Consider the following 21,523-nt stretch of genomic DNA (forward strand, 5'->3'; position numbering starts at 1 on the left):
GCAAGACAGGACGGGACACGGATAGGACAAGTGTGCAGGAAAACATCGGGTCCGATGCGGCTGAAACATCGGGTCTGCTAGTCAAAATGTTGGGTCTGAAATGTCAAAGCATCAGATTGAATGGGAAGTGATTATTGTGTGACATGGATCATGAAATAACTGAATAAGAGCCTAGTGCGAGCTCGAGTGCTACAATGGACCAAGACTCACCAATCCTCCAATTTCTGCTCTTGATTAAAATATGTTGTAGTTGCCTTGCCGTATCATGGAAGTAAGCATTGTGCAGCCACGCTGTGTCATTTACATCGCTAATCTTTACATCTCGCATGTCAGGCATATCTACATGTTCAACTCGCAATCAAAGCCTTGGGTGGCACATGTCATGAAGAAGCCGCCAACATTCCACTGCCACTCTCGACAAATTCCCTACTCAAGCCACCGGCTCAGGCCAAAGCCAGCTGTCATTTGCGGCTTTGGCCTGGCTTGGATTTTTTGCAGGCCAGAGCCATCTGAAGCCAGGCCAAAGCCTTGGCTTTTGGGCCAAGCCAGGACAGAACATCACTAACTCAATGCATAGAGGAGTTGTACAAACAGTTGCTGCAGTGTTGCCTCACATGGCAAGTCAACGGCTATGGGATCCAGACTCCAAGCTGACAGCACCCAGAGCGACCAACACTTATGCTGACCTTGGCTTTGCAAGTATGAGCTCACCAGTCGGTAGTATCATTGCCAATCCTAGTCCACAGAACAATGATGAAGACGATAACAACATTGAGTGGGAGCTTCAAAATAATGGATTGTATATTGGTTTGTTCCCCTGAACATCATGGTGGCATCACCATTCTCCAGCTGGTTTTCTTAACCTTTTTTTCTAGGTTTATACTCTCGGATAGTCTTATTGAATGCTTTGGTTCCAATTTCCGCAATAATGATTTTCACTGTGCTAGCATTCCTCCCTGACTTGGCTTGGCCCATAGCAGACTTCCCTTCTCCATACCCATCATCTTTCCCCTTCCCATTACCTCAAATTCTCATCTCCAGCGCATTCTTCAGTATCACTCATCTCCTCCGCATTCCCATATTCTCACTCACTTCCTTCCTACTCCCTTTACAATATGCATCTTTTGCAAGCACATTCATACATGTCCTCATTACAAACAGCCTTCATCTCACATCCTTCATAATTCTCCAAGTCAGGCACACAATGGACTATCCCATCCCTACTTGCCAGGATCCTGCTTTCCACACTGTCTGGTGACTTTTCCGCAACTTTGCAGAGGTACTTGCTGCTATTATACAGGGATACAAACAACTCACTCTTTACCGCGATCTCATGGTCCCAGAGGAAAGAGAAACCGAGTTCCTCGAACATATAAAATCTGGTTTGTAAGGGTACACCTGGGGTATGGGTGGAGGTTGCCTTTCACGGCACCCTACCCTTACCCACACCCATGCACGGGTTAGACCATCCAAACACCGGCAGCAAGCACTCAGTACCACGGGCACATGACTCACTGGATGCCACATCACCATTCACGCCAGCATTGGCACATACCCCAACACCACCAACACCAATGACCACCACACTGCGTCTAACGCCACCAGCACCATGTGCAAATGCGCAGCGCACGCCAGCAAGTGCTGATGTGGCACAAATGCTTGCGGATGACACCAGGACGCCGAAGATAAGAAAAGGATGAGAGGTGGCACTCATTCTCACTCGCATGCAGCGCATGTAGACTTGACTATGGATGGAGAGTTGCAGTGACTGAGTCCGTTGATCCTCCTTTGAGCTTGAGCCACGCTGATCCAAGTTGTTGCCTGCTGTAGAGACTGACATCTCTGTGGCCTCATGGAGGTCTAATTTCCAATGCATGTAACAATGCTAATCATTACCCAAATCATTCCCTATCATATCTGACTCAATACACACCAAACCCGAAAACATCGGACATCGCACTTCACACATTGGACATTGGACATTGGACTATCGGACTTCGCATCGGACTATCAGATATCACGTGTACTCATCCTACCTATGTCCTGTCTCATTGTGCTAGCCCCACTAGGTGCGCAGTTACTTGTTTTCACATCACTAACATTGCAGACCACATTATTACATGTCCGCAGCACCTCATGTCTTATTACATAGGACATTGGACCCGAAAATATTGGACTCCCCATAGCATCATCATCATCCAAGTAGAGGAGAGCCATTCTCAGACGCTTAGGGGTCAAACCTGATATTTCGTAGTTCTTAGTTGACATTGCGAATATCATTGTTCCTTTACCGCCCGTATCTGTCATTGTTATTATTATTATTGCGCACACCACTCGCTTTCCCGATGCTCGCTATCGCATCACTATTAGTTTCTGATAACCCAAACCCAGACCTGATAACCCAAAACCCTGAAAACATCGGACCCGCCACTTTTGCATTGGACATCGTAATTATACCTTCGGACATTGTTTCCTGCACTCAGATTATTGACCCCACATCACTCACTGACCCCAAAAACTATTGAGCCCCTTCAGTGACCTAACCCTGTAAACATGGTCAGCCCACCTTGACATTTCTTCCGAGTGACATGGGCCAGCCCACCATGGGCCCACCTTATCATGGTATGTCATTGTGTTCGAGTGGGCCTGTGTATGCCATGTAACCCATGATTATGAGTAGGCCTACTGCACATATTCATTGAAATGTTGCAGTGGGCCCACATGAGTCTATATGGGCATACATTGTATTAGAGGTGGGCCCATAGTACACTGGAAAGGTATTTCCCCTAGAGTTTCGAGTGGGCCCATGTATTTCAGGTCTGTCTACAGGATCACCGGCGCAATACGGGGCGGCGAACAACACAAGTTGCGCCGGCGAATGCAAATAAGATGTGCAACCGCCAGGATCATGCATGTCATCGCCGGCAGGCGAGAATGATATGTCAAATCTGGCGCAATTATCATCATCGCAACCGGCGATGAATTACACTGGCGCCCAATATGATAGATTCATTAAAAACGGCGAGCAGGAATTATTGCTAAAATTAGATTGAGCACAACCGCCGGCGATTGGGTATTTTTTAACCAGGCGAACAGTGGTGCGAATCACAACTAGATCACAATTAACAACCGGCGAGTTATTGGAAATGTCACCGTGCATCGGCGATGTTGTCCAGCGGGTGCTCCTGATGTGCTGGCCTGTCATACGTGTGGGCCCACATATCAATTCTAACGATCGGGTGGGCCCACGAGGTGTTGCATCGCAATGGCCGAGCCCGCAGAATGTATGTCCATGTAGCGTGGGCCTGCCATCAGCCGATAAGTGGGTTGGGCCCATTTCTCTTCCACGCCATGGAAGGGTGGGCCTGGGCCAGTTCCATGGTTTGTAGGGCTGGCTGAGCCAATTTCAATATGCCCACGGGTGGGCCCGCCTGTGATGTGACAGATGGGCTGGGCTCAACGGCACTTACCTGGACAGGCGAGCAGGCCTGGGAAACTGCAAAGATGATACGGGTGGGCCGGGCCAATACATCACGCTGCTAAAACGTGGGCCTGCCGGTTAGCTGTTACATGAGCTGGGCCCGATCTCAGTCAACGGGATAGGCGGACGGGCCTAGTGGATCGCGCGGACACTAGGGGTTGGCCTGGCAGATGTGCTGTCGCTAGCGAGTGGGCCCATTCCATCCCTTCATACACATGGGCTCATACAGATGCTCCCCTGCATACCGGTGGGCCCCGGCGGTGTATTCTGGGGTCAGGAGTGGGCTGATGCACGCCAGATCGATAGAGTTGGCCTATGCGAGGTACACAACAGATGCGGGTGGGCCCATGTGACACCATATCCCGAAATTGATGAGCAGGGGTGTAACCATGGCCTTCTAATGCTAATGAGTAGAGATACAATCGAATCCGTGATGCCGGCGAATGTGACAGTAAATCCAACAGAATAGCGGCGATATCATGCTTAATTTTCATTGCATCACAGTGTACGTGGCGGCCAAGCATAGTTGAACAGGCGAGGAATGAAAATGCTGCTGTCGGCTGGTCTCGCCGGCGAGACATGTACAGCGATTCACAATGCCGATGAAACATGGCAGCCAAGCACAATTAAACAGTCGAGAAATGAACATGCTGCTGTCGGCTGATCTCGCCGGTAGCATATGCACAGCTACTCACAATGCCGATGAAACACGGCAGCCAAGCACAATTGAACAGTAGAGAAATGAACATGCTGCTGTCGGCTGATCTCGCCGGTAGCACATGCACGGCTACTCACAATGCCGATCAAACACGGTGGCCAAGCATAATTAACAGGCGAGAAATGAACATGTTGCTGACAGCTAATCTCGCCGGCAGGACATGACCGGCCAGTCACAATGCCGGTGAATCAAGCATGGTGATGTGGGCAGATATCCATATTCACAGGTATATTTACAATTGTTGGGACACAAAATTGTTATCCACACTAAACTACAGTGGGTATATATTGTATTGTACATTACATGATATATTTACGCCGGCATTGTGCAATTACATTGCCGGCTCACCAGAAACATTAGAGTCCTCCGCCTCAGGAGTCTTGATGGCGATTGGCAAGCATGCCAAATCCTCGTCATTGGCTGGACCAGCAGCCAACTCATCAGACTCATCAGCGGCGATATCTGTGGGGGGCGCCAAGGAAGGTGGATTGATGAGGCGGTGAATGTCGGCGATCTTGCCGGCGAGCAGATCAGTGCGGTTGTCTTGCGCATCCAAGCGCGTGTACGCAGCTTGTAGCAGCTGGTCGCCTGCCACCACCTGCGCTACCAGGACTTCGACGGTCGAACGAAGCCTGGCAACTTCCAGCTTCAGCGCTTCCATTTCCTGGTCATGGGCGACACAGGATGGCGGCAAGATGGATGATGGGCTGGCGGCCTCGGGATCGTCCAGCGTTTGGGACGACTCGGGATTGGCAACCGCCGGTGTTGCAGGAGGCACCGGCTCTTCCTCGACCAACGGGCTGGCGTCTGGAGCTGGATCTTCTAGATTGGGAGTTAGTATGTCTTCAGCGCTGTAGAAATCATCTTACCTTGTATCGGCGAAGGGCGGCGCCGGGACTGAGAATGCGCTCGGCGGGCAGCCGAGGACTTGCCTTTGGCTGAGGGAGGGTTGGAGCCTTTCCCACCGCAACAAATCTTGAGGCGGCTGCACAGCGCACAAACCTTCAATGTCCAGCCGTTATTCTTGTTGAAGCCCTGACGGCAGATGAGATTGCGGGCCACACATTGGCCACAGCGAGGAGCCCATGTGGGCGCCAAAGTATCGGCGAACTCATCTTCCGCCAAGATGGCACCTGAAAAGTTGGTAATCTGTGCCGATGGGGAGTCAGATAAGGCGACAACAATATGATCCAACTTACTTTCTTAGCGCCCATCTTCGGCGCGACCGTGATAACGCGCTCTTCATCGGCGTCCATCTCGTCCTCGGTAGTGACCTCTACATACCGGTCGGATTTGCGAGACGGTGGGTCTGCAACTTTGGGCTAGAGGTACCATCAATCGAAGCTCACGCGTAAAAAGTTAGAAACTTACTTTAGTTGGCGGTGGGGCCACCTCATCAGAGTCCTCATCAAGCTCATCATCGGTCATGATGATAGCCCTGGACTTGCCGCGCTGCTTCTTGGAGATCGCCGGGCAGCTTCAGCTATGGGCGCTAGAGGCCCGGGGACGCTTGCCACGCTGAGTTCCTTGCCCCCATTCTTCGGCAGGCAAGGCGGGAGCTTTTGAGGCGCCGGCTTGAGGGGACGGCGACCGAGACTCACTTCCATAATGGAGTGTGGCGGGGAAGAGGGGATGGCCTTGAATTCGGCGATCATCCCCTCGGATCTGTGTCCACACAGGCGGGCTGCTGATGCCGGAGTTGTCGCCATCCACGTGCTCCTGCAATTCGGCAGCAGCCGACAGGATTAATGGTGACAAGACTGTCACCAAAGCGCCGTGTGTCATGAAGACCTCAGTCTAAAGAGCAATGAGACACGCCACACAAGCAAAGAGAAACTTACTATTGCCTGCGCCATGTTGGTGGCAAGTGAGATATGGTTCGAATCCTTGGGCTGCAACTGGCAGGCTTGCCCAAGGATATGTTCAATCTTATCCGACAGATCGCGGAAAGATTGGTTAGCGGCGGCTACGTGGGTTGTTGGAGACATGGTGGTAGTAGTAAGATGAGGAACGGCGACAAACAGAACACAACGTAATATATACAAATTTCATTTGGCCACAGTGGTGGTTGATTATGTCATTTTCCCATTGTCCGCCCACAGGTACCGTACATTCAATTGTACAAGACCTTCTCCACAAAGACCACTGTTTACACTCAATGTGCGGTGACCGTTCACCATTAGTAGCATGCTGCACAATGAATTTGTGGATCTCCAAGGATGTGGCCAAGCGCCAATCAAAGATACCCGCCGTGAGAATTCAAATCCCGACCCATTAATCTATTTAAACCCTGTTTTGTACACATTGCGAGGTCAAAATTCATTCTCCCACCCATGTCTTCCCAACAAGACTTAGAATTTACCTTGAAGGATTTCACACAAATTTTCGAGCATGCCGGATCCCGCCTGCTCGCCATTCGCATTGAGCTTGAGAAAACAAAGCTCACAATATCGCTGGACGATCGGCGAATATCTGAATTGGGACATTGAAGTAAGTTCAACTTGTCCTATTTTGCACAGAGGTCAATTGAACTTCCAGGCTTACACACTCCCTTGGATGGCGTTTTGCGCCGGGTTGTCTATCAACCCGCCACTTTCAAAGCACCTCCGTCACATGGTCGGCGTGCTGTCAATGAAACAGCTCGACATGCTGAAAGATTATGCGGAGGTGTATGACGCATTCCTCAGTTTGCCGGTTTCGCCATCCAGGCCATGGACTAAGGGCCGCCGCGTCCGGGAGTATCGCCATGCTTGGTGGACAGACCTTGTGACCATCAAGCTAGATCGAAGGTTCTTGACAACCTATCCGGACGGCCATGAGGTGAAGGAATGTGTCACGGCGCATTTTGCGCAAATGGTGAGTCATTGACTTCGCATGGATGACAACTAACAAACGCCGGTTGCAGTTTGAGGGAGACGCCTTAGTCACACCGGCGACACCGGTTTAAGCAATGTCAACACCGATTGCTCAACAGCTAGCCACCATCCACGCTGAGGCTAGGGAAGAAGGTGAATATCTTTTAAAGATGTTGGAAGACAAGGTTCTAGAGGCGAAGATGGTGGCAGCCACTATGCTGAGATTGGACACGGCATTAGGGGATGATGTACTGCAAGCCATCACGGCGTCTGACAAACTAGTGAAGTATTTGAAAAAAGAGGCGACAGAATAAACACCGGTTTGAGTAGTTAGCTTGAATGTGCTCCATGTAGTAATAGTTAGAGATTCCAACCATGGCTGTCTTGACAGGATGCCGGTTCAATGGCTCATGCAAATCAACAACGGCCATACCGGTCTCATTTCATCTATAACAACTTGTAGGCATGGCGGTCAATCCTCATCATTGCTGAAGCTGCGAACGACATCGCCGGGCGGACAAAACAATGGCGGTGTGCTCCGGCGATATACCGCCAGCCTGACCATCTCAGTTAAGTTACTGGCTCACATGGTCCTGGACTTAATATTCATGCGGAGACTGGTGGAAGCAACTGCAATGCTGCTTGATCACTTCCGGCAACTTTTCAGACAGCTGATAGCAGTGCACTGGACTGCCCTGCTCGTGGACATAGATTGGCTACCATTGCCGACAACCTCCGGCCACGCCGATGGGTATCATCCTGTGTGCTTCAGCGACAGTAAATGAATCGAGCATATATTGAAGCAGCCTTTGCCGTTCACTATACTAGTGTGTTACACCGGCAGCCATGCAGCCTTCGCCTGGTTGAATGAATCTCTCGCCTCTCCGAACAGACGCTGATAGATTTTGCACTGCCTCTCTGAGTACGCCACATGTCCATGCTTCTGGGCTAGCTTCGAGATGGCACCGAGACGGATCCATTCATCGGCCTTCTGAAGCAAAAAGTTACATGTCCAATCCATTTCATGCTGAACAAGCAACAACTCTTCTGCCCATCGGTCTCTCATAGCCTTGGCACGAAGCCAGTGAACATGGTAAACTGCAACATCGGCGGTATAAGCGCCGCTTCCACGGAGTATCGGTGACCTGCTCACACTCATTCAGCCAGTCACTGCTATCAGAGTCCCCTTCGACATCCAAAGACCAAAACCAAGCTAACACATTGTTCCTCTGCCCTCTTGAATTTGGATCGGCGACGGCAGTACTGACCTTGAGATGCTCCCTTGTCAATGGTTGGTATCTCTTGAGCAGTGCATCGTCTGCGCCGAGTCTGCACAATTGTGATCGGCATTTTGAATAGATGCTTGCATTGATGCTGACCGCCCTGTCCACTGAATGAACTTGAGCCCAAGCTCTGGTCGACAACGCTTGTGATTTTGCTACTCTGACAGTCTTCCGGAAAATGACCGCCTTGTCAGCCAAATGCACCCTGATGTGGTGCAGGGCATCATTCGCCTGACCTTGCCGGAGCGTGAGTTCCTGATCGGCGATATCAGCAACGCCAAGTGCCGCACATTTCTCTAGCCCCAAATTGGAAGGCAAAGGAATCACCCCCTTTTCCGGCTCAAACACTCTAAGCTCGGCGTCCATATCTTCTTCAGCGTCTTCTTGAAGTATTAACAGATCTGGTTGCATGATCTGCATGTTATTGTCGCCTAAGTCCTCGCCGAGAATTATTGCTCCGGCCGCCATCCAGCGATCGATATCCCGTTGCAGGGTATCACGTCGGCGACCAATCGCCAATCGCTGAGTATCTGTTGCCCGATGTCCGAGCTTTCTCACATCCATCTGCAGCGAGACCTGGGCTTCCTCGATAGCAAGGCCCTCTGCCAGCCACGTTGCCGCACCTCTCCGGCGCGCCTCGCCAAGCCGCCGGCCTTGCACCGTTAACAACCTTAACTCTTGCTGTTTTCTGGTCGGCGCTGTGCAAGAATCAGAACTGACTGTCCGTACGAGAAGTCTACATACCTTTGCGCAGTTGAACTTCATAAATGTCCATTGCTGTTGGATCATGGCGCCACCGTTCATGTGCCAACCTCTCTTGGGCCTCCCAATCTTTGACTTTATCGGCATTGGCGCTCTCATCAAGCCGCTCAAATGCCATGTTGCTGTCGGCGACCCCTTTCATAGCTTCCTTGTATTTTCGGCAAAGCGATTTGCCTGTACGGTCTCTGCTGTCAGATTCATGCACACAATAAATGAGACACCCACTCATTCTGATCATTTTCATGAAGTTGCAATCATTCATTTGGTAATCCAGGCATTCTTTTCGGTGAGGAGTTCCCATCCCACAGGCCGCCGGTGAGATTATATTTAACGGCGCCCATAATGTCTCCATGATCTTGCCGTCGATCCTGGCTGCGCCTTGTATGAAATTGAAAGCATATCTGACATAGCAGCTGTCTTGATGGCCATGGACATGCCATAGTCCGATGCCGGGGGTGATTTCCAGCTCGTCATGCATCTTCAGCAACGGACTGTCGGCGATGCGGTCCTGGAGGTGCTTATGATACTGACAGTTAACATCATAGAAGGTCAATACACGGCGGATGCCCTCGGCGTTCAGTTTCAACGCCTCGCACAGTGCATAATCCATATTCATCTGTCTGTTGACGGTCGGCGATAACGCACACGGTCCAAGTGATTGTACACACCTTTCTCCCTTCTGAAAATCTACCATGGCGTGCGGGACAAAACAACCATGCCTCGCACATGCGCATCCGCCGATGCCGGTGGCCTCCAATCTGTGACGAGATGCATTTGCCAAATTTACCGCGCAGTGGTTGTTGCACTCCGAGCGTTGCACGGCATCCTTGGCAATGGCCAAATGCTCCTTGTACAAGGCATCACCGACCATGAAGCCACGACCGTCCATGAGAGACACTTCATCGGCGGGATTTGTGGCATGCAGATGCTCGGCTTTGAAGTTTCCGTCCATGACAAGCGACCTTGTGTATAACCAACTCGGAGTCTCTCGACCAGATCCATTGTTAGCATCGATGTCCTCGGCAGTGCCTCCGGCAGGCAATGTGACATTAATTCCCGGCTGAGGACATGCCAGACAAAAGAGGGCTAGATCGCCAGGTCTCACTTCCTTTTCCTCATGGCCAAAGCCATTCCACTTCAGGAGCTTCAACTTCCGCCATTGTCTTGCCACCCTCATGAGCTCCCGGTAACGGTCCTTTATGACAATTAATGAAATGGCAGATGGTGCACCACAAAGCTCACCGGCACCAAGTGAGGAAAGACGCTCGTGGTCATCCTCCTTAACTTGCTGTAATAATTCATCGCCGAAGTCCCGCACTCCAGGTTGTCGAGTAAGAAGTCGTTCAAGACATTGAAGGTAAATGCTGTCTTTGGTTCTATGAATGACGCCGGAAACAAACCCATGTTAAACAACTGTATATCGGTGGCGTCGGCCTCTGGGCATGTGCAATACTTGACGATGTGGGTATGTACTCCGCACTTGTCAACTATTGTTGTCATGGCCTTGTTGTTCTTAATGAACGGCACGCCGGTCGGTAGGTCATGGGCCTCCTTTGTGCTCTGCTCGGCATTTGGTTCATTCAATGTGCTCTCGGCATCCGTATCGTCGGAATCTCCTTCCCCTGTAGTGAACAGAGCTGACTCCCCTACATCATCATCCCATGGGCATGCATTTCCTCCATGTCCGAGCCAGATCACCATCCCACTCTTGACCAAGCAACTTTCCTCAAAGAATGAGCCTGTCCATTGGCTAACCCGATGAAAGGGAAGCCTCTGGTGCTGGGTTCTGCAACAACTTGTGCAAAAGAGAGGCTCACCGAAGCATCCATGGCATTTATAGACACCATCTGTCCCACAGATGATACATGACCTATCTGATGGAACTTCTCTTTCAAGGAGTATGTCAAGATATGCTTTGGTCTTTGGGACCCATTGACGTATATAGTCATTTTGACTCTGAATACAGATCAGTGGTGAAATAGAGGTGATATCGGTGGATGGCTCACCAGGGACTTTGGCAGGTGCAGTGGAGTCACCATGTGATCACCAAGGTCGCCTGAAAAGTCATCTCCCCCATGGTAAAGCATACCATAAGATTCCTGCTTTGAGGGAGACTTAGTAGGGGTTGCTGGAACCGATCTACTAATGATAGGTCTCTCCACCCATTTGCCGACCACCTTTCTCGTCCTATATGTTCTCTGCCATTCTACCACTGCATACTTACGTTTTGGAGTCCACTCTTGTAGTTTAGAACCTCCCATTTGTTGAGCCCAGTACTGTATAAGAACCTGTAAGAATGACAAGTTTCAATTGACCGATGGGCAACATGGTCATATCAATTAATCACCATTGGTTACAAGTACATAATAAGAATTATAATATAAGCTAAACCGAGCAGAACACAGCAATCATATCCGCTATATATCCATGATATGAACTGTAATATAGTGTGAATGAACCGAGCAGAACAGAACAAAACCATGGAACACCAACGACAAGTCAACCAACTGTTGTTGAGTCTGGAAAGATTCACCATCACCATCCTTTATAACACAACATGCCAAGAAGCGAATCTCCTATCGTGGTTCCACAAAAAAAGGTTTGCTTGCAGAAGGCTGAAGTGTTGGTCCTCAGAGCCCACCTAGAAGACTGGAAGTCTGTGAAAGGTAAAGAAAGATTGAGGGTGCTGCTTGCCATCTACAAGGAAGCGTCCCTCCAAGCTCCCACCAAGGAAAAGGCTCTGTTGAAAGCTCGGCGAAAGGTATTTAACAGTTTATAACATATCAGAGATCCCGGAGCATGATAACATGTCTGTCAAAGATTTACAAGCAGTGGTTGCAGAACCAGTCTCGCCGGAGAGGAGCTGCAAAGCCCCTTATCAAGTATGGCCGTCATTGGACGGCGAGGCAAGTCTTGATTCACACACACAAAGCCTCGATTTGACAGGAGACGGGAGAGATGGCTGGAAGCAAGGGGATGATTACCAAGTGGCCGAAGGCAGCAAAGACAGTCATTAATTGTTTGTCGGCAGAGGAGAGAGAGGAAGCGGAGGCCAAGGCGGAGAAGTGGAACAATGAAGCGGCGCCGCCAGATATTCAGACCGAGGTCGCCGAGAGCAAGGGCGCCGACATGATCGAGCATTTGCGACTGAAATGTTCAAGAAAGCCGGAATGAGGGTCTGCATCCTATCCGCTTGGAAGGACAGCCAAGGCAAGCTTATGTTGGGAGGGTGAGTGTCATCTCCGATCAATCGGCGATTTATTCAACAGTGACTGCAGCCACGACTTCAATGAACAGTTCGGGGATGGAGAGAGCTTTATCAAGACAAGGGATTGGGACGGCATCATCATGCCTGAATGGGTGGAATATGCGGGGGAGCAATTTGGTGAGGCCATGTGAATGTCTTACTGGCGAGCATACTGAGGCAAATGAATGTTTAGATGGCGAGGACGACAGGGGAACCCCAGGTGGTGAAATCAAAGAAACGAGTCGCCAAGAAATTAGTTGAACTTGACGAAGACACCGATGGGTGGCCAATTTTGCCCGACACAACGGGTTGGAAACGAGCCGAACAACAGCACATGATTTGGTCTTTCTTGATGAAGCTCTATAGTACTTTGTGTTGCTCTGTCAGATTGTACATCATTCTGATTCTTAACAGGAATGTGCTCCGGCAAAGAAAACCTGAAAGCGGCGGTGCCATGGGGGAATGTAATCCATGACCCATGGGCGTTCTTTGACGGCGCCCATTGGCCGGCCGGCGTGCAGCTCAAGGAGCCATCCAAGATGGATAAAGCAGATGCCACCACCGTACTAGATTTCTGGTTTGACCGCCAGAAAAACGACATGCAACCGGCCTTCTCATTCAAGGCCTGGAAAGATTCTGATGGCGAGATGCAAGAGGCAGACTTGTGCCCACCCAGTGCCCACCATGCCAATGCCACAAAGCAGAGCACAGGGAAGGGTAAGGGCAAAGCCAACCCTAAAGCTAACCGCCGCCGTGTGGCGGAGGATAGCAATTCGGAGGACGAATTGGACAGTGATCTCGGAGAGGATGGTGTTAGTCCATCCAGTGAAGATGAGGAAGCACCATCCATTGGTGGAGAGCCCGAGATTTCGCTGCCCCCAAAGGTCGCCTTGCCGACCAAGAGGAAGCGGGCTGCAGGTTCACGCCGGGATACCAGACAAGGTGTCGCCAAGGTCGGCGGGGTTTTGAATCCTCCGATGAAAGGTTCTATTCCCTCCGGACAGCCTCTCAAGTCACAGGGAATACCATTGAAGGCGCCGGCCACATCTTTAGTGCCTGGAACTAGAAGCAAGGAGGTCGCATATACATCAAATGAGCCTCCCAAGAACTTGAAACGCCGTGGCACTCACGCCGTGAGTGACACGCCGGCAAAGCGAACCAGGAGTAAAACCACTGTGCCGGAAGCTTCAAGGGCCAAGCGTGGCAGGAAGTAATCATTATGTCATATTACATCTGTAGGATACGCCGGCATGAAATACAAAGCACACTGTCCACCGGTGCACATCGGTATAACTCATCGGCAATGTGCCGTTAACATAACATTGGTGGTACTCAAGAAATAGCCGTGACTAATTGAAAGATATACTGTATGTACTACTGACTACCAGCGGTCCTCTCTGCTGTCTCAACCTCATTTGCGAGACAGTCCATAAACGAAAGCTGGCGTATGTGGTGCTCAGATGCATGATGAAGGGTGATAAGATCTTTGAAGATCCTAGTCAACCGATCTCTGGACTCACAGAACGCCGATAATACAGCGCGGTTGCTGTTCAAGACATCTGCCGGCATGGGATCTCGGACATCATCGCCGGGCCTAATGAGGCTACCCAGCATTGTTTGGGCGAGTCGATCAACTGTAAATAAGTCAGTACAGTTGGAAGAGTCATGTCAGTTGCGGGACTTACATTCATCCCCATTGAGCCGTTTCACAATGTCAATGGCAGCCTTCTCAGCGTCGCCGATAAGGCGTCCGATGGTGTCTTGGCGGGTCACTTGACTGGCGGGATTGAGTTTCCGTCGTTTGGCAGCGGGGAAACCACCCTCCCAGTTCGGCAAGGCCTTTGGCGTGTAAGGGTCTGACTCGGGAGCCGGTGCTGCCTCTGGCACAGCGGCTATGTTAGGCGCCGGTATTGCCATCGGCACCGGTGCTGCTTGTGGCACGGCGGCTGTAATAGGCGCCGGTGTCCATTCCCCTACCTTTGCTGGTGGGACCTTACAACCGAACTGGAATGCTAGAATTGTGGTTAATCTTCGGATAACTCATGCATATAGATGAGCGACTTACGTTTATTATTATGGTCAAACCCAACATGGGTAGCAACAGCCGCTGTTGTTGAAGGTGGCTGTTTCCAGCCAAAGTTGAACTTGGCTGGATGTTCGGCCGCCGGTGCCTGAGGAGGAGTTAAGGGCAGCGGCGGAGACATGGGTCTCTTGAGAGGGATTACCAACACTGGCACTCCATTGTCGGGAGTGTTGGAACCGCTACGGCGAGTGCGCCGGACATCCTGTGGCGAGTGCAGTGAGGGTAGAATCTCACTCTCCACACTCATTCCGGAAGTTGAACTGGTTGAGATGCCTGAACCGGCGGCTTCTCTGTGGCAATGGACCGAGTCCAGCCAAAATTGAATGTTGTGGGAGCTGGGGAAGATGGTGTGCGCTCCGAGTCGACTGCCGCTGGGCCTGGCGTGTTAAGTGGTTGGCCTGCCGGACCTGCCGGCTTCTCTGTGGAATGGGATGGGGTCCAGCCAAAGTTGAATTTTGTTGGAGTTGGGGAAGGTGATGTAGGGTCCATTGCCGCTGGGCCTTCCTTGGTCGCCGTAAACCCAAAGTTGAATTTTTGAGGTTGTGGTGGCGTCAGAGCTGTTTGACGCGCCGGGTCTGGCACAAGGGCCTGCGCCTGTGACTTGCTTTCGCACTGGAAACCCAAAATTGAAGGTTCGGGGTACAGCAGGCCTCGTATGGGCCAAGTCTGCCGTAAGATGGCTGTGTGACTTCCCAAACCCGAAGTTGAACCCTAAATGGAAATAAATTAACAATCATGCATGCCACAGAAACACGTACTTGAAGGTTGGTTGCCGGTGTTGGAAATCGGCGAGTTGGAGGGTGTATCGCCATTCAGTGGGCAGCTCGAAATGGACGTGACGGTTGGTGGTCATATTGCAGAAAAAAGTAATGAGGTTTCAGATGTGAGTGAATGGAAGAACCGTCGAAGACACGAGCATTAAATATGTGCCGATTAGTGTTGTGGCCGCATCTGCGGGGTTTAAACACTTAGCCAGGACAATAGATTATGTGCGTGTGAAAGTTGACACGTGGTGCGAGATGTGGTCAGAGATCAGTGCTTCTGAATCCGCATGCCGCCGCATGGTACGGGTGACCGAGCCGAGTTCGTATCATGACATGAAATTTTAATTCGTTCATCTGCCATATAATGACAAGCGAATTGTCCCCATTTTTGTTATCTACGCTCACATTCCCTGCTCGTCATGCCATCCTCAGAAGTTTCCAACAAGGCCTTCAATGAGGTAACCGCCGGCGTGCTCCAAATTTTGGCAAGAGCCTTGCAGTCGAGCGAAGGTCCCGCCGGCCACCTGAACATGGCCACAGAGATGGCAAACATCATGGTCAGCATGTCCTCATTAGTCATGCACTGTTACCTAATTAAGCACAGACTCCGGCATTTCAAACTCATGCACGGTCGGCGACTGAAATCCTGCCGATCTTGCTTTTGGCGGCCATGGAATTAATGGAGCATGTAGATCGTGTTAGTCAGACATCGTTTCTTAGTGTCCCAGGTGTGGAACAACATCAAGTTTAACGACTCTCGCATCGAGCGCCATCAGTTATATGGCAAGGCTCACAAGGTAATTACTGCATCGGCCCCAGCGCCGATGTCGCAACCTCCAGATACACCACCGGTCGAGGCGACCACAAATACACCGGCGGTCCCTTCAGTGGTAGCAAAGTCCAAGCCACCTGGAATATCTGTCACGCGGAAGACGCCGATAGACTTGTGTGAGGACAGTGACGAAGTCGAAATTGTTGGGGATATCACCGAAAGCGATGCTCTCCAGAAGAGGAAGCGGAGGTCTACTGGTGCATCCGAAGAGGTCGCCGTGTGCCATGAAGACAAGGTCATCGCTGCCGGCGCTTGTAGACAAAGCTGAGGATGTCGCCCCGGGCAATACGAATACAACTGCCGACTAGACCAAGGCCAAAGCTGAAAAGCAAGCGGGTGGAGATAGTAGTCTCGTCTGGGTCTGAGGTCCCTAATGGATAGGAAAGGGAAGGGAAGGGAAGTTACTGTTGCCGTCAGAGACACACCGGCGGGACCAGTGAGCTGGAAGAAGTCTAGAGATGTGAGTTCTGGCAGGCCGCCGAAAAAGGCCTCTAACCATCCTCCGCCGATGTGAAACAGCCGGTGATCAACTGGAAACCATGGTATGAGGTTCAGGTAGGGAGCTTTGTCATTCCATCTTTATGTTTGTCTCATTACTGTATCCTCCAGAAAAGGGCCAGCACTAGGACTGCCACACGTGACCGGCAACAAAGTGAAGCTATGTTGGCGGAACAAAAGGCAACTGGTCGCCCCTGAGCCTGTGGGTTCCAGGAGCACGGCGATGCAGGCTGATGTCAATGCTGTAAGCTCCCAAAATGCCTTAAGTCTTCCTCCATCTTATTCGGTAAAGAACACTCCCATCGCCGCAATTCCACTCACGCCGCCTCCTTGTCCAACTCAATTGCCTCCGTCATTCGCCGAAGAAATGGAAGTTGACGTGTCCGGTGACACGGTTGCAAAGGATTTGCAGGCCATGACACTAGAGGTGAAACTTGATTCGGTGTCGCCCCTCACGGCGGTTCAGGACACCATCAATGACCTTCAGACTCAGGTGGCCGACATCCGAACTCGGAACGCCAAGATGGCCGAGTTAGTTCAAATCATGAATGGGCGCCTTGCTGCTCAGGATACTGACATCCGAGCTATGGAGAAAATGTGTGCTGAGATCGCCAGATTGCAAGAGGAGGTGAAGGCCTTGCATGCCGAATCTCAGACACGTGAGGCTCAGATCCGGAGCGCTGATGCAATGTTGACTGCACAAGGACATCGTACCGCCGTCCTGATGGATGCCTATGAGTCCATCCGGCAATGTGTTGTCCCCAACCCACCCGTACCTCATTTTAATAATGCTGTGTTCTTCCCCCCCGCCGGTCATCCAGTCCCATACAGTCAAGGCATGAGCGCCGGGCAGGCGCAGGCAATGGAACGGCTTTATTTCAATTTCACCCCAGGTCCTGTCTACAATCAGCAGGTACTTCTGCTCCAAGTATCGCCGCCGCACGTGCCAGGACCTTCAGGTTCCCAGATCAACCTGTCCCTTCGGTGAATCGGCATCTGGGAAGGGTCCCGCCGCTTAAATGATTTCTATCTGTCAATATTCTTGCAGTCACCATGTAGTGGTAGATAATTCAGGAACTGCGCAATCATATTCTTGTTAAACTTTCACTATTGATCACCCTCAGAGACGCGCCAGTTGTGAGGCGCCGCCGCAATGGCGGTGATTGCCTTACCTTCCAGGCGAACCAACCCCGAAGTTGCGGTCCGTCGTCTTTATCTAGGACGTACACTATACTGCCATGTTTGCATCATTACATTTGTGTTATCCATTCATCAGCAAGGCTCGGGCACTGTGGCTTTCTTAACCAGGGGCCTAAGATTCTTTTATGTCATTATCTTACGTCCCATCATTGATTCCCGACAAGTGGTAATTATAAAGGTGTTGACCAGTCAGTGATATGGTTGTGTCTGTCCCCGCCTCCATGAGTTTAGGTCCCTGCTGACTGGGCTTTGGCCACCACTCATCTTGCCAGTGACTATGTTTGCCTGCCAGTTCTGTGCTATTGTTGGAGTGACGCCGAAGGTCCTCCCGCCGCTGGAGCTTGATGTTGTTTTGATGCTAGGTTGCTCCCACCTCGCAAGGATTCTCGCCGATGCATATCTCAATCCTGGTAATGACCTTTCCATGCATCCCGCGCTAGCAGTTGATTTGAATTGGCTCTAGTCACTATCAACTTCGATATGATGAGATATTCCGAAGTACTGCAAAAGCAGGAGAGAGGTGTTAACCCCGGACGTGAAGAATTTCTCCTCACCCGATACCCGCCGGATCGTGAGATTATCCTGGAGCGTCCTGCAGTTGTCCTCGACAAATTTGGTCTTATCGTGCTATCGTACCTCCCCGGAGCAATTGATGCTGCCATTCAGGTAGGCTTGCACAAATCGCCGATGATCTCCGCTCACTGTTACAGAATGACATGCTTTCGGCGACGATGATGATGTCGGGCCCACTGGGCAAGAGTATCACCCGTGGTACATCGCCGAAGGACACATGGCGTACCCATGAATCCAATTTTCAAATCAGTGAACATGGCCTTACCTCAGGGTGCATAAATCTATTCGCCGGGGTGGTTCCTGCAAGCTCATCCTGGTGTGTTGACTTTTCGGAACAGAATATTTTTGCCTGATTTCTTCATAGGCTCCACAGTTTCACCCTGAAGTGTCGGCTACCCTTAAAAGCGACGATGGTGCGGCTTACTGTCGGGCGATGTGCAGACCGGCGGCCCTTGTTGCCGCTGCAGTTGAGAGTCATGCACTCCGGTCTTTATTGGTCATCGTTGACAACACAACTGGGGCTTGGGGTTTGGGCAGATACTCACCACACACAGACCATGGGGACTCGGCTCAGAGAATGGGCATCTGTCTTTACCGTCGTCGCCGTTATGTGCAACCGGTATACTCTCTTGCACCGAGATGCTCTATCCCGCGCTCAATGGTTTGACATAATGACCAGCAGTCGGCAGTTATACATCGGCGCGAATGAAGATGCCAAATATTGGCATTGAAATTGCCTATGATGCAGGTGTCATGGCTGGCGCCTCGGGAAGAATTGTTAGGCATGGGGTGAACTGGGTGAACGGCGATCGAGTTGGCTGGGTGTGGTACATGAGGGATGATATTCATGAATTTGTAGATGTACCTCGAGGTGATTATTCAAGGTACAAATCTGTAGTTACCGATGCGATGGAATTCGCATAGAATTGGGGTATATATAGTACATTTGGGGATTTCTTCAAAGTCATTGATCCCTCAGTTCCATACATGCATCGGCGAACTTCTGGACCAGTCTATAAATGTATCGGCGATTGTCGGTGCCGTTCGGCGCCATATCGCCGGTTTCAGTTTATCAGTGGATGTTGTGCAGCCCACTGGGCCTGCCTGTTAATCCCGTTAGCCAAGACTGGGCCTGTTCTGCTTGTTAGATGTGATATGGGCCCACCCCTGATTTAATATGTTTCCCCTGGGCCTGCATGCCGATTTGGCGTACCCGGGGTGAGCCCATTGCATCGACCTGGCGTCATTGGGCCCACCCGGCCACCGCTTTACAGGGTGTAGGCCCGACGGTATACACTCCAGACGCCTCTGGGCCCGTGCGTCTGCTTAACGTCCCTTGGGGTTTCGTTATGATTATGCGGCCAGCCCATGAGCTCCGAGATAGAGCGCTGGGCCCAGCTGTGTTCATGAATGTGGTGCTCCAGGCCCATCCGTCCGCCGCACATACAGGGCCCGGGCCTATTCGATTTCAGGAGACCCGATATGGGCTCCCTCGGGCGCCTTATCGCCGTGGCCCCAGCTCAGCCACATATAAAGAAGTATCCGCTTGGGCCCACCACCCCATTCATCCCACCAACAATGAGCCCATTGCTTTATTCTGCCTACCACTGTGGGCCCACCAGCTGCATCCAAGCATATTGGTAGGACCCGCCGGACTACATCGCCGGTGCGCTGAGTGATCTTCGCCAGGCCATTGATTACTTTGCACGTCCGGTAGTCCGCTACATACGCCGGCGGTCGTTGACCTTATGATCGGCCGTCGTTTCATCACCACTACATTCGCCGGTGGTGGTATTTTCCACTCACTGGTTTACTTTTACATTCGCTGGAATGCCTCATTTTTTTGGCCGCTGGCAATTCATCGGCGCCAGTATTCCAGCCATCTCGGAAACTCATGGGCCCACTCGAAATTGTTGAATCATCCCTGTTCCTCATTACTGCGAGCCCACCTGTAAACACAGTCTACTTTATCCAGACCCCTGTCAGCCCACTGCAATGTTTCGAAGAATATTGGCAATGGGCCTGCCCATAACAATATGGTACACAACACCGCCGGGCCCACCCATGTACACCGACATACACTCATAAAGTGGGCCCATGGTGGGCTGGCCCATGTCACATGGAGAAAATGTCAAGGTGGGCTGACCATAAAGTAAGGTGATATGTCACTGTATTATGTGCATTTTGCATCGTTGCGCTGCATTCGCGCAACCACGATCGGGGGCCGGGTAGTAACCTGTGTTCTAGATCAAGGCGCCGAAGTCGTTGTCATGCCAGCCGCCATATGGAAATCGCTTGGTGTTGGTCTACAGTCAGACCATCGCTTAAACATGGAATTGGTAAATACTAACAAGGACGCAATGCTTGGTGTCATCGAGAATGTACCACTCGACTTCGGAGGAGGACCACTGTACTTCCAAGTACAAGTCATACCTCGTGCGAGCTTCGAGATTCTTCTCGGCCACCCGTTCTTTAAACTGACTACCTGCCGCACGTTTGATCTCCCTGACGGGGAGCAGGATATTTTGGTTACTGACCCGAACACGCGCAAAGAGCTGCATATTCCAACGCTGCCTTGGTGAAGCGCTGCGAGCGCTGCACCAGTGGATTTCCATGTTCGGACCACCCACCAAAAGCGAAGGAAGAGAAGGGTTTTTAATTTTCGATGATCTGCATTATCCGTGGGGAGACAGTACCTCGCATACCCCCCATTACCGGTATTTTCCCTCGTCATATCTTATTCATTCTCGCATGTTTCCCGAAGCGCCGCAAAGTGTGCGTGCTTCAAGCGCTCAATTATCGCTCTTAAGGAGCATCCCCGCGTCATTTCCTAATACCGCGCAAAGTTTCGTTTCTTCATTTTCTCATCACATCGTATCTGAACCATCGGCGAATTACACGCATTTATTGTCCACCTGTTCCATTATTGATAAAGTGTCTATCAATGCCTTCAATTCTTATTATTATTATGATCGCATGCTTCACGCGCTGGTATATAAACCAGTCGCGGAGAAAGTGCGCACAGTGCCTACTACTATGCCGCCAGAGTATAGGATAGTGCGCCAGCTACCCAAAGACCCGCTCACTGGGTTACCCAATTTACCGACTGACCCCCCAGAATTTTCACCAGGTATCTGCTTTACACGCGAGCGCACGGAGAAGCTAGACCTAGATCCAGCCAATTGGCTATGGCCCGAAGACCTCAAACTCATAACTTGGCTCGTTAG

At 51.0% G+C, this 21,523-nt stretch overlaps 10 protein-coding genes across 10 annotated transcripts; 7 read left to right on the forward strand and 3 right to left on the reverse strand.

Moving 5' to 3' along the window:
• Positions 1-614: 614 nt before the first annotated feature.
• HD556DRAFT_1503570 (uncharacterized protein) lies at positions 615-1,700 on the forward strand (the record flags this gene model as incomplete). The annotated part of the gene is made up of 4 exons (XM_041308990.1): positions 615-807; positions 876-1,249; positions 1,301-1,336; positions 1,392-1,700. The coding sequence occupies 4 exons, from the start codon at positions 615-617 to the stop codon at positions 1,698-1,700; spliced, it is 912 nt and encodes a 303-aa protein (XP_041154654.1).
• A 2,830-nt stretch (positions 1,701-4,530) lies between these two features.
• Positions 4,531-6,187, reverse strand: HD556DRAFT_1312888 (uncharacterized protein; the record flags this gene model as incomplete). The annotated part of the gene is made up of 7 exons (XM_041300730.1): positions 4,531-5,021; positions 5,069-5,348; positions 5,399-5,521; positions 5,571-5,657; positions 5,801-5,836; positions 5,877-5,996; positions 6,041-6,187. The coding sequence occupies 7 exons, from the start codon at positions 6,185-6,187 to the stop codon at positions 4,531-4,533; spliced, it is 1,284 nt and encodes a 427-aa protein (XP_041154655.1).
• Positions 6,188-6,590: 403 nt separating this feature from the next.
• Positions 6,591-7,368, forward strand: HD556DRAFT_1448957 (uncharacterized protein; the record flags this gene model as incomplete). Its single annotated transcript, XM_041307514.1, has 4 exons — positions 6,591-6,689; positions 6,738-7,055; positions 7,105-7,122; positions 7,174-7,368. The coding sequence occupies 4 exons, from the start codon at positions 6,591-6,593 to the stop codon at positions 7,366-7,368; spliced, it is 630 nt and encodes a 209-aa protein (XP_041154656.1).
• A 708-nt stretch (positions 7,369-8,076) lies between these two features.
• Positions 8,077-11,049, reverse strand: HD556DRAFT_1247044 (uncharacterized protein; the record flags this gene model as incomplete). Its single annotated transcript, XM_041298659.1, has 5 exons — positions 8,077-9,035; positions 9,082-9,273; positions 9,325-9,719; positions 9,768-10,294; positions 10,342-11,049. Coding segments are annotated over 5 exons (2,781 nt in total), but the record flags the coding sequence as incomplete, so codon positions are not given.
• A 607-nt stretch (positions 11,050-11,656) lies between these two features.
• On the forward strand, positions 11,657-13,315 carry HD556DRAFT_1312891 (uncharacterized protein; the record flags this gene model as incomplete). The annotated part of the gene is made up of 8 exons (XM_041300731.1): positions 11,657-11,860; positions 11,920-12,009; positions 12,046-12,204; positions 12,261-12,328; positions 12,369-12,484; positions 12,556-12,711; positions 12,761-13,230; positions 13,265-13,315. The coding sequence occupies 8 exons, from the start codon at positions 11,657-11,659 to the stop codon at positions 13,313-13,315; spliced, it is 1,314 nt and encodes a 437-aa protein (XP_041154658.1).
• A 405-nt stretch (positions 13,316-13,720) lies between these two features.
• On the reverse strand, positions 13,721-15,241 carry HD556DRAFT_1312892 (uncharacterized protein; the record flags this gene model as incomplete). Its single annotated transcript, XM_041300732.1, has 6 exons — positions 13,721-13,830; positions 13,867-13,980; positions 14,032-14,358; positions 14,412-14,631; positions 14,709-15,140; positions 15,188-15,241. The coding sequence occupies 6 exons, from the start codon at positions 15,239-15,241 to the stop codon at positions 13,721-13,723; spliced, it is 1,257 nt and encodes a 418-aa protein (XP_041154659.1).
• Positions 15,242-15,612: 371 nt separating this feature from the next.
• Positions 15,613-16,293, forward strand: HD556DRAFT_1448961 (uncharacterized protein; the record flags this gene model as incomplete). Its single annotated transcript, XM_041307515.1, has 3 exons — positions 15,613-15,750; positions 15,798-15,890; positions 15,922-16,293. The coding sequence occupies 3 exons, from the start codon at positions 15,613-15,615 to the stop codon at positions 16,291-16,293; spliced, it is 603 nt and encodes a 200-aa protein (XP_041154660.1).
• Positions 16,294-16,746: 453 nt separating this feature from the next.
• Positions 16,747-17,511, forward strand: HD556DRAFT_1448962 (uncharacterized protein; the record flags this gene model as incomplete). The annotated part of the gene is made up of 1 exon (XM_041307516.1): positions 16,747-17,511. One exon carries the CDS (start codon positions 16,747-16,749, stop codon positions 17,509-17,511), a length of 765 nt encoding a protein of 254 aa, XP_041154661.1.
• A 489-nt stretch (positions 17,512-18,000) lies between these two features.
• HD556DRAFT_1448963 (uncharacterized protein) lies at positions 18,001-19,027 on the forward strand (the record flags this gene model as incomplete). Its single annotated transcript, XM_041307517.1, has 4 exons — positions 18,001-18,133; positions 18,187-18,389; positions 18,434-18,612; positions 18,661-19,027. 4 exons carry the CDS (start codon positions 18,001-18,003, stop codon positions 19,025-19,027), a joined length of 882 nt encoding a protein of 293 aa, XP_041154662.1.
• Positions 19,028-19,492: 465 nt separating this feature from the next.
• HD556DRAFT_1312894 (uncharacterized protein) lies at positions 19,493-20,328 on the forward strand (the record flags this gene model as incomplete). Its single annotated transcript, XM_041300733.1, has 3 exons — positions 19,493-19,962; positions 20,014-20,087; positions 20,168-20,328. The coding sequence occupies 3 exons, from the start codon at positions 19,493-19,495 to the stop codon at positions 20,326-20,328; spliced, it is 705 nt and encodes a 234-aa protein (XP_041154663.1).
• Positions 20,329-21,523: the final 1,195 nt, after the last annotated feature.

Source organism: Suillus plorans (genome assembly GCF_016647745.1).
Source record: "Suillus plorans strain S12 chromosome Unknown HD556scaffold_81, whole genome shotgun sequence".
Classification (NCBI taxonomy): domain Eukaryota; kingdom Fungi; phylum Basidiomycota; class Agaricomycetes; order Boletales; family Suillaceae; genus Suillus; species Suillus plorans.